The sequence below is a fragment of the Pinus tabuliformis genome, chromosome 7 (genome assembly GCF_031772625.1).
Source record: "Pinus tabuliformis cultivar Carrire ecotype Pingquan chromosome 7, CPIR1, whole genome shotgun sequence".
Classification (NCBI taxonomy): domain Eukaryota; kingdom Viridiplantae; phylum Streptophyta; class Pinopsida; order Pinales; family Pinaceae; genus Pinus; species Pinus tabuliformis.
In genome coordinates this window covers 1932926591-1932938762 of record NC_142293.1, presented here as the reverse complement: position 1 = coordinate 1932938762, position 12172 = coordinate 1932926591, and the positions used below count along the sequence as shown (strand labels likewise).

At 35.5% G+C, this 12172-nt stretch overlaps 1 protein-coding gene across 1 annotated transcript in view; it reads right to left on the bottom strand.

Annotated features, from left to right (window-relative positions):
- The window catches only part of LOC149256221 (protein CTR9 homolog), a 168311-nt gene that overhangs the window by 36878 nt on the left and 119261 nt on the right, over window positions 1-12172 (bottom strand). The window contains exons 15-17 of the mRNA XM_089460693.1: window positions 2369-2449; window positions 2087-2245; window positions 1680-1775 (exon numbers count right to left, since the gene is read on the bottom strand). Coding sequence (XP_089316819.1) covers window positions 1680-1775; window positions 2087-2245; window positions 2369-2449 — 336 coding nt within the window. The remainder of the gene's footprint in view (window positions 1-1679; window positions 1776-2086; window positions 2246-2368; window positions 2450-12172) is intronic.

Here is a 12172-nt window from a genome sequence, read left to right as displayed (position 1 = left end):
AGATATTGATTTCTGCTACTCGCACAGCCTGGCTGGCCTGCGTAGATATGGAGACTTATGCTTCAAACCTCCCTCTGAAACTGCACAATCTCTCTTCCTTTTACCTAGAGCCTCTGATCTGCTCAACTTTGATTTGATACCATGAGAAAATTCCTTGAACTACAGCAATTGATTATTATTCTCCTAACTTAACAGTTTATTTGTCTTATGTTAAATTATTAACGGAAAATAGCTAATAAACCACATTGCAATTCTTGATCAAATAAAATACGTTGTGGAAATAAAATAGAAACTGAGAAAGAGATGAAAACACACACATAATAAAAATGATGTCGTTATTTTGGATTAAATGTCCCCAAAAAAACCCCGAAGAGAAAACCGGTGTAACAAATGGCTTATTTTATTATGCAACAATTATAGAGAATTACAAATGTTGGCCTTCTTGGCTCGACTCCAACAATTTTTCTGAACTCGAAAGTACTAGGAAAAAAAAAAATCCCCACAGCAACTCTTTTGGCCCTCTCCAAAAAACTTACACTTCACAGTGAATTCGCATTGTTGAACTAGAAATGTGCATTCCCTGCTCAGATGAGTTCGATCTGCCTCTCAAAATCTTCCAGATGAGTTGTCTTCTCTGTCTTTGCCTCTTGAAACAATTCACTAGGCCTCCTGAGACTAGATCCGGGCACTAGCAACAGAATTGATCCCTCTCCCGGCATATTGCACTGGCAAACTAGGCAACTCGCACTGCAAAATGCAGACTCCCTACTAGATAATTTGTCCTCCCTCTGAAAATTGGAAAACCTCCTGAGAATTTCTCAAGAAATTCTCCCTTCTACAAACCCCTGCTACTCTACTTCCCTAGCTCGAACTGCACCCTCACTGAAAACTATGAATTAGGTAGCTCGATCTGCGTTTCTCACGACCCATAAACTATGTCTATCTCCAACCTCATCAACTTGCTCTTATAATCTCTCGCTAGAGCATCAACGGCCAAGATCTAATCATATGATAGATGGCTCAAATCATCTTAGACTCCATCAAATCACTTTTTCTAGAAGTCTTTAGAGCAGAATTGATTTCCTCAATTAATACCCATTAATTAATTAATTTTATTAAGCTATGGCATATTTAATTATAGATCAATTAATTTAATTGAGGGGTTTCTAAGTGTTTTCTCTAGAAATCTTTTCTGGGTTTTGGGGTCCTTGTGTTCCTTAACAACTCTAACACCTTAGAGACAAGAACACCTGTCCTATGCTACCATATCCATCAAAAACTATCTATTAGACATTTAGTTTTCCACATCATATTTGCATATGCCTAAAGGAGCATTGTTGATTAAAATTTGAGATCATAGCTATTAACCACATTTTCTTGTAAATGAAAATACCTCCAAAACTACCTTTGCCGTGGTTTTGGGTTTTGTTATAAACTAAACACATAGTTATTTAAATTCCTTTATGTTTCTTGAGTTATTTTTTTTGTTAAATCTTCCTATTGGATCCTAGGATGACTGCAACTATATATTTCTACGACGGGTTGTTTTTTTTTCCATTGACAGTACAGTTTCTATGATTAAAGTGCCTTTACAGTCAGTTATATGTATACTCTGATTTCAAACTAGGAAATATCAAATAATAGTGATTTTTCCTTGGAAAAAGAGATATGCAACATACTTTACAATAAAGTTCTCTAGCTTTTTCAAGATGTGTGGCCTCCAGCTTTGAATCCTTCTTCTCATTACGAACTGCTGCAAAATAATTCCAATTCCCCTGTTCCAAAACAATATAGACCTTTAATATGCAATGTTCTACAACTGCACTGATATATAAAATATAATGAACCATAATGTAGCACTTGTCAAGTGCAGAAAGACATAGAAAATAGAATATGGAAATACATCAATGGGATAAAAATTCCAACACATGGAAAGCAACAAAATGAACATATTCCATATGATTTAGAATAAATCCATAGATACCACATAACTTTCCAGTCAAAATTGGCAATAAACTATTTCCAAAACATTGACAAACAAAATACCAACTCCTCAAAGTTTCATGGCAAAGGAGAAGTTACTAACAAGTGAAAGATTGGCATAAGAATCTTTGCCCCCTGTCACATCCTGCGCAATTCTAAATGTTTCCTTTGCTTTAAGCCAAGCATCTGCTTTTAGCTCCATGTTGCCAAGCATAGATAAAGCATTGGATGATTTTTCATCCACCTTGAGCGCATCCCCAATCTGATGCAAACACACCATTCAATTGTTAAGAGAAAAGTGCCATGTATATGTAACTAAATTGTTTAGTAGCCTGCTCAATGTGCTAGCAACTAACAGCAAAGAAAATTAATTAAGGAAATATACCAGTTCTAAACTTAGTTGAACATTATTTCGAGCCCAAGCCATGGCTGCCAGTCGTAGGTACCCATCAACATAATCAGGAAACTAAGACAATAAATGCAGAAAGAAGACATGAGTTAGCTAAGATAACAAAAAGAAAGCAAATAAACAGAACATAAAAAGCTATTACCGGGTCCAAGTTCCTTCAACAACTGTTTCAAACCTAGACAATCTGGAATATGAACCAGTTTGACTTGGCTCAAAAGGTTGACAAAAAAACTAAGACACGGCTTAAAACCAGAAAACATGGAACATAGTGATACCAACTGCAAAAGCATGAGAACAGAAAAATAAAACGCTATTGATTTTTGTGAATGCTAGAAATTAGACTTGCCAAAATTCCTAGTCTAAAAAGGATTCATTGAAACTTGCCTTATCTCCACCAATACTCTATCCATGCATGCTTTCATTTATTATGTGTCCAAGCATTCACCAAATTTGGATTTTGGCCAACCCTACAGACTGCCATTTTTGTAATTGATAACTAGGCATCTTTCTAAAAAGTTTCAACTAATAAATTGGCGATTGAGGTGTATACATGCTGGAAATGTGTTGGCAAATCTACTTGCCAACACATATAAATCTACTTGATAATTCTAGACAGACAACCCTGTCTATAGTTGGAAGCCTCTCCGTTTAGACTAGTAATATCGCAATGTCAGGAGGGGTGTCCCTCATAGGTGTATATTGTTGTCTAAAATAAGATTTTTACATATTTCAATAACAATCAGCAGACTAAAACCCACTCTTGGGCTGTCCAAAAACAATTAAGAGGGTAAACTCAATAGACAAATTTCAAAGGTTGAGATTATATTACAAAGACATCTATAACTACGAAAGCAAATTGCAAGTATATGAAAGAAATGCACTTTAAGTGAAATAATTTCAAAGTAAATGCATATAACCATAGTACCAGTAAAGCAATTAATTTGATACAACCATGAGATTTCAAGAGCTGGAATGAAGCATAGCTATATCAAATCGCATATTAATAATTACCCAAAAGATTGTCTACATCATGATGGGAAATATGTGAGAAGGTACCATTGAACTCCTTCCTTGCAGTGGAGGTGGTGGTCAAAGTTCTGTGGATGAAAGAGCAAAAGGTTTTCCATTGCCAGTATCAATAATAACTATTTATCCCCCACACTCTCTCCAAGTTATTTATATAATCGTCCTCCTCTCAAAACCTAGTCAACTTGGTTCATGGAGGGAAAATAGAATATATAAAGTTCAAAAGCCTCTTCATGAAACTCACCAAAGGTCAGACAAAAACTAATACAGGTCTACATGGCTGCCACCTCAACCAAGTAGTTGGTTTAATCAAGGCTGGACTCTCACAAAAACTGTAGCATATAACTCATTCTATTGTTGGCTTTTACCCTGCCTAATTCACTGGATCTTAAGCTTTGGATAAGAAATAGAACTGTTGCTTTATGTCCTTTTCTTCCAAAAAATGGCTTTTACTGTTATTTCCACAAAGCACAATATCAGTGTTTTACTCTCTCCCAAATTTGGCAAGGTTATCTCTTGACAAAGTCCCTTTATTATCCCTTTCTCCTCATACTTCCCTTTCCTTATTGAGTCTGCTAGAGGAAATGTCTTTCTGTGGTAGTTTGATGGGTACATTATACCATCCTAGTCTAGATATTGTTGCATATCCAGTCCTGTAGACATTGCCGCTTGTCTTGATTAATGAAACTACATGTGCAACTTATATCATTGTTGGCCTTGCACCTTTTTCGCATTATAAACATCTCAATGCAAGCTCTGCAACTCTCTGCAGTAATGCTCAAACAGAACGCTATTGATCAACTTGTAGAAATGGGTCTACGATGTCATGGAGGCATCCACCTATAACTTTTTGAGTGCAAGAAAAATAAGATTCACTTCCATTTTATACAATGAAAAATCCACAGGTTTCATAGCTGTAATTATTTCAATCAATACTACACCAAAACTGTAAACATCATTTTTACCTGTAAGATGGAATTTTGATGATATTCTAGATCAAGATAGCCATGAGTGCCCTAGGAATTGTAGATATGCGAGATCCATCTAAAAGTACCAATCTCAAATATCCAAAGTAAGCAATCTTACAATTAATGTCCATGTCTAGAAGAATATTGTAGGACTTTACATGAAGTGATATATTGGTGGATTGAGAGTTGAGTGCTAGTAGGACAGAGCTTTAGATGCAATCTGTAAGTATGGTAATACTAGATAATCTATGTTGGCGGAAACGTAGGGCAAGGGGGCGTTTCCGTATGGAAACAGGTACGAAACGTCGAAACGCGTATGGTACGGCCCTGAAACGCGTTTCAAGCCGTACTGACACGTTTCACGAAACTGAAACGTGGCCAGTACGGCCTGAAACGCGTTTCAGGGCCGTACGACTCACGTTTCAGCTTTCTACTTTTGTTTTTTTTAATTTGTTTTCTAATTTATTTTTAGGTTATCCTAGTGACTTCTAGTTGCTTCTAGATGCCTGTCATAAAAGTGAACTTTTGCCCTAGTGGCGATATGCAGTTCATGGTAATGTTAAATTCTTAAAGTAAAATTAAAATCATTTTACTTAAATTTTTAACATTACCATGAAATGACTCAGGATGTTTGAGAGTGGTTTCGCCCTCATTGGATTTCATATGGAGAAAGTATAATTTTAGATCTCACTCAAAATCCAGCAGACTTATCTGTTTTTCAGGATTGGGGGGATTGCAATGTTTCCATTGGATTTTATCATGTACTAGAGTATGGAACTTGTATTTAATCAAGAGAACCAAGCCCTCTATGCAGGGGAGACTCCCAATAATGAAGAGTATGTAGGGTACTAGGGTATGAAACTTGTATTTAATCAAGAGCACTAAGGTCGTTTGACTACGTAGGAGGAGACTCCCAATCAAGCACGAGACAAGAAATTAGAAATTTCTCGTGGCTGATTTTGGATATTTCTATTTTCATTATGTGATCATTCATGAGTAAATGTGATGTAAATTTAGAGACTTATAGTTTATGCATCGACAATTGACAATTTTATCATAATGTAATAAATTAGAATGTATCATATATGCTTTATGATTGCACATATTTCTTAAATGTCCTAATATATATATTCGCGTTTCCTTGTTTCCAAAATTTGGGGAGGTCGCGTTTCATATCGGTTCCCGTTTCGGAAACTCGTACCCGTTTCCCCGTTTCGTGCAACCTAGTAGATAATCAACTCAAGCCTCCCTCTCTCCCCCCTCTTTCTACAAGTGTTCAACCAAGGTGCCACTATGAACAAATTCATAAATCAAAATAGGATCCTGTTATGAATAAAATATATATATAAATAATGATGATAATTGCAATAATGATTAGTTTATTAGTAATTAGTACTAAAGAGGAATGTCTAAATGGGACATGACCTTCCATGAAGAGGTACCTGCCTAGGGCATATAAGCCAATGTTTTAAAACTCCGACTCCGATTCGGGAACGGCCAAGGGTCGGCTCCAGCACCGACTCCGAATCGGTATCAACTCGGCCGGTTTGATTTCAATGACTCGGTCATTTTAAAAAATACATTGAATACTTCTTTTTTAATAAAAAACATAATTTTAAAGTTTTTCATTCATGTTTGCAAACACAAAGCTTTAGAATATAGACAAAAGACAACATATGATCAAAGTAGGCTCATGAATATATCCATTATATCAAAATGGCACCTAGTGCACTATCCAATGCAAAGTTCATACTTAGCCACCAATGCCAGGATTCTTTTATGCCTCAGCCCAAGGACAATCACTAGACTACAACAACAATAATACCAGTTCTCTGCAACCAATCATGGCTTCCCAAATGATAAGCCAATGAAATGATCAGCAGATGTCTTCAAATTTGTGCCTTTGCTACAGGACGGTCTGTCTCATGGTTCTACCTAGACTGCTAGAGATGATTGCAAGAAATTTGCCCCTAATGAAGTCTCAAAACCCTTGATTTAATTCTAGTCAAGCTCCAAAACAATCAGAGGTAAATATGTATCTATTATTCCATTGCCAGAACGTTTTCCTTTTTAAAAACATTGTATGGCTCAATGCATTGTTTCAGTTTTCTAATTCATGCCACTAGGATAACCATACTTCGGCCTTGTAATATTCAAAACTTTCTCATAGTGATAGATTACTTTAGGGCTATAAATATGAAATAAACAACAACCCAATCGTTGATATGTAGGAGGTTGAACAACTTGTCGGCTCAGTCATTTTTTAAAACACTGATATAAGCAGGCCCTCACTCTCATTTGTATCATCATTCTCATTCATACATTTTAAAATATATTATTGTATCTTCAATGGAGATCTTTATATTCCAAGCCTTTTAGAATGTTTAACTTGCTATAACGAACCTTGTTCGTTACATTGGTATCACAGCATTCCTCTAAGTAGATGAACTTTGTTCATTACATTGGTATCGGAGTTGTTCAATCCTCTGGTTGCTCAACCACTGCACAAGAGCCTTGTTCTCTATTCCAGGTCTTTGACCGTCAATTTTCGTCAACTTTGTTGTCGACATAATCAAGCATTTCGCTATACATAGTTTGAAGTTTCTCCATTTTGCATATTGTCATTCAGACTTTTGACCATTAAAAAAAAAATTATATATATTCATTATATATATATATATATATATATATATATTAAATAGATATATAAATTTAGAAAACAAAAAACAAAAAAAATGTCTATATATTGGAAAAAAAAATATAGGAAAAAAGAAAAATTCAATGAAATAATATTAAAAGAAAGAAAAAATTATAACAAAACAAAAAAATCAAAGATATATATATTTTAAAAGAAAATTATAAAAAAGAAACAACAGAGAGTCAAAGATATAATTAAAAAAAAAATTGTATTACAAAAAAATTATATATGGATTTGTCGACGCCACCAAGAGACCGCCACAATTCAGCCTTGCGCTGTCGTCGTTGCCTCTGCAATCCATTACACCAGCCGCATTCATTGTTGCTACTGACATTCCACACTAAAGCCTGTTCATCTCCCTCTCGACTCACGGTTCTGTCTGGTACCCGACACCTTCTACCTGTTCAATTCCATTGTCCCAACATCGATGTTAAACCTCTATCTGTTGTTGACAAACTCGTCGTGCCCAAATCCGCAGGATTCCACTGGTACCATCAAGTCCTTCTTAATCACTCCACCAACTGCTACCTCCAACGCCATGGTTATCATAATCGCACCCTGCTCCTGTTGGAAATACTAACAGGGGGGTGAATCAGTATTTCGTGTACAATTGTCATTTTACCAGTTTTTAGATCACTTATAACCATAACACAAAATGAATAATATAGAAAAAATGATTTTATTAATATGAAATAACGAGGACTTCAATCGTCTTCTTTATAATAACTCACGAACAATAATTTTTAGGTCTCCAACCCTAGATGAAGACACCAAACTCCAATCCACCAAGCTCCAACTTGTACTTTGTTGAGCACCGACTTGGACTTCACGAGGCTCCAACCTTGTCTTTATGAGGCACCAATCTCTAAGGCTCCAACCCTCTCCACTAGCACAGGCTCCAACCTGATCTTCTTGAAAACTCCTATCCTCTGGGGCTCCAACCCTATGCTTCAAATCTTCAAGATAAGGTCAACAGTTCTTCAAGGCTTTCAATGTCTTCTGCAACAAGCCCTGACAATATCTCCAACGATGCTCTCAATCAATCTTCAGTAACCCTTCATTCATCAATGACAACTTTGTGATTCTCAGTACGTGTCTCCACAACTCTTCATGATAGCCAAACAAACTTCTCTGATTGTTTACTTCATGAGGCCCATCAATAATGCATCATGAGTTCCTAAGATCAGCGTCACAATGTTTCATGGTGTCTTGAATAGGCTTCTCCAAGAGTGACTCCAATAGGTCTGCATACTATGCTTTACAATGTCTTCAACAAGACTTCAATGATCCTTCAACACTACGTTGAGAACAAGTTTGAGACTCCACAAATCTAAAATATACTAGTAAATTGTCCACAGGTCCGAAGATAAGCCTCTAGTAATTTATAGGTCCAAACAGGTCTAAAGTTCATCAACAATTTTGAGCCTTCAACACTAAGTCCTCGCCTCCACAAGTCTGCAATCTTGAGGCACCACCACAGGTCTGCAATTTGAGCTTTCACAGGTAGCTTGTCCGAGCTCCAAAAGTCGAGTTAGAACAGGTCCAAATGACTATCCACAAGTTTGTAATATAGTCTGAGCTCCCACAAATGACTGTCCACACACTTGTCACAGGTCTGAGGTGTAAGTAATCACAGATCTACTATGAAGTCCGAGCTGCACAAGTGATTGTAACTCCGAGCCTTTACGCTATCATAGTTCATGAATCCAACTCTCCACATATTGTTGTCCTCAAATCGAAGTCAAGTTAGGTTTGAGCTCTTACAGGTCTGCAATTCTGAGTTTCTCACAAATCTGTCCTTCAAATCCGAGGTTTGCACTTCTTCCACAGGTCAAAGGTGTAAGAATTTTCCCAAACAATAATGTCCTCCTTGGCCTCCTTGGTTCACGAGATGTGAACCCTTCTTCTACGTTCATGTAGTCGTCTTCACCAAATTGATGGCTAGAAAGATGAGATCAACCTTATATTTATACATGTTTTTGACCTATAGCGAAATGACACATCCTTTTCAAGAGTCGACTTGCACATGTAGGCTCATGTCAGCCAGCATCAAAAACATATTATTTCAACTTGTAAAATCATTCTCTTAGCCTATGAGGAGTTAAAAGGCACGTAAGTTCTCGTTGTAAAGAGCTCAATGTCTTCTACAAGCCTATGCCAATTCCATCCTTAAATAAGGTCATTTTACCATCAATAAAATTATATTTGTGAACTGCCAATTATTTCATCCATGGAAACCTTTAGGAATTTTTCATTATGTCTTGGACAATGCTAGGGCTCCTTCTTCATAGACTTAGGCCTTCAAGTTTATGTCATGCAAGATCAAGGCTCCTTCACATGTGTTCTTCATTTATTAGGATTAGGGCATCTTCAACAAGGCATCATGGGCATCTTTAACAAGTCTAGGGCATCATGCACATTAGGATTTTAGTTCAAGGGTTTGTCATTAGATTTCAATCTTCATGCTTAAGGTTCTCTCCTAGGGTTTGCATAAAGAGAGGCATCAATGAGGTTAGGGCAACATCAAAAAGGGTTATTCATGCATCACAAAGGTTAGGACATTTTCCATCTCCAACAATGCCATATTGACATCAATGACAACTTCGACCAATAGCTCTGTCGCGTCCGAAGCCACATGCGTCAAGCACTATCCATTGCAGTCTCCCTACTCACTATTCGCTGACTCTTTTCTGTTGCCCCCAACATAGCTTTCCAACTGCCATTTTTTTGTGCTCTATTCAAAAAACACTTCCAGAAGTCGTGACCTTTTTCTGACCAACCTCTGCAACTCCGCCAATCAACGCAGCTGACCCTGTCACAGCTGACGTCATTGGGTAAATACTATACTTATTTTAATAAAAAATTATATATCTATTTTAATTAATAGTTATGTAGTTTCATTATTAATTTAATATTTAACAATATATAATTTTAAAATATATAATATATTATAAAAGTTAGATGAAAATTAACTATAAAAAAGGAAAAAAAAAGGGAAGGGTAAATAATTTCAAAGTGAATATCTTCAAAGAAGGAAGAGTAAAATTTTATTATAAAAATTAGGAGTTACTTTTAAAATCCCTAAGGTCGAAAGGAATGGAGTCTAATTCTGAAATGAAGACCAAAGGATTCCCAAAAACTTCATATAACTATGCCTCAGTGTTATTTAGAATTAAAGGGTCTATTGCAGGAAAAGATGTTACTACTGCAATCTGGTCAGCTGAAAATAAAAATTATATAAAACCTAAAATAACAAACCAATTAGTGATTGTCAAATATAATCAAAAAATTAGACTGTTATGACAACAAAAAGTATGACATAGCCAATTTACAATTAAACATTGGAGATTATACATTCATATCACAATTCTCAGTTCAAACCCTATGGAGCGATCAAGGTGACATTATTTTAGGTTCAACCTGGATGGAAACCCTAGGTTCCTTCATCCTGAATACAAAAAAGAAGTTTTTGACATTTTCATACAAAAAGAGAAAAATAACACTACAAAACATTACATTAAAGCCAAATTCAGTAACACCAGAAGACATACAAGATATTTCAAAAGTAATTTTTCAAGAAGGTAAAAAAGCACTACAAAATATGCAAGATTAATTGACAAAATCACGATAGAAATGAAGAAGTCTTTCGACTTAAGGACCATAGCGAAAAATTATTAACACAAATTAAGAAGCTTAAGAAGGACAAGAAGTCATTAAAAGACAAGTTAGAACATTGTATTCAAGAGGAAGTATCGAAGTCGCCAGTCGTAACAGCTCCATTTGAAGATAAAGGAATGAATACCAAACCAGTCAATACCACAACTCAAGAAGAGGATAAATCAATTAAAGGAAAAACACACATGATGCAATTCAGATGATGAAAATTCCAAACAAAGATTTTGTACCTAACTCAACAACCGTAGTACCAAAAGAAAATCAAAAAATTGCCACACACCTAATAAGGGAAACTCAAACCAAAAGAATTTCCTATCGACATCTGAATCACGAGAGAAGACAACTCAATCAATCTATGAATCTGTATAACTCAGAACATAAACAACAAACTTATGTTAAGAAGGATACTGAAGTGCACACAATTCAATTCAATGATAACGATTAATCACAAGTTTCTAGTAATCGAAAGATTCCACAAAAGATTAATTTAGGATGGTTAGATCCTTTCTCGGTGCGATAATTTTATATATCACTCCAAAGATCATATCAACTTGTATTCAAAACAAAAAAAGAGATTTTCCGGTAATCGAAAAATTCCACAAAAGATTAATTTAGGATGGTCAAATCCTTTCTCTGTGCGACAATTTTATATATCACTCCGAAGATCATATCAACTTGTATTCGAAACAGAAAAAGAGATCAAAACTTTTCATCAGCAATCAACTTGTATTCGAAACAGAAAAAGAGATCAAACCTTTTCATCAACAAGCTTTGAGGACAAAGCTTTTTGAGGAAGAAAGAAATGTTATGAATAAAATATATATAAAAATAATATAAATATAAATAATGATAATTGTAATAATGATTAGTTTATTAGTAATTAGTATTGAAGAGGCATGTCTATATGGGGCATGACCTTCCATGAAGAGGTACGTGCGTAGGGTATATAAGCAGGCTCTCACTCTCATTTGTATCATCATTCTCATGCATACATTTTAATATATATTCTTGTATCTTCAATGGAGATCTTTGTATTCCAAGTCTTTTGGAGTGTTTAACCTGCTATAACGAACCTTGCTCGTTACCTGGTTATAGCAGACAAGACATTAATTTCATTTAAAAATCGATCTACTCCATTTGAAATTTGACTGTAAATCCCAATCAGGGTTCAAGTTTGTTTTTCACATAAGTTTAATTTCCTTCCCATCATTATTAGAAATTGATATAAACTTATATTAAATCTAAAAACAAGAAACACTTGAGATCTAATCTAATTTTCACCTTTTTGCTGAAAAGTCACACAAGCATGCATGAAATTTGAACACGAGACTTTTAGTCAAACTGACCCTAGAAAATCCCTGAAGGAAAAACCAGTGAAGAAGGAAGATTTATTGTTCCCTGAGAATTTGGTAC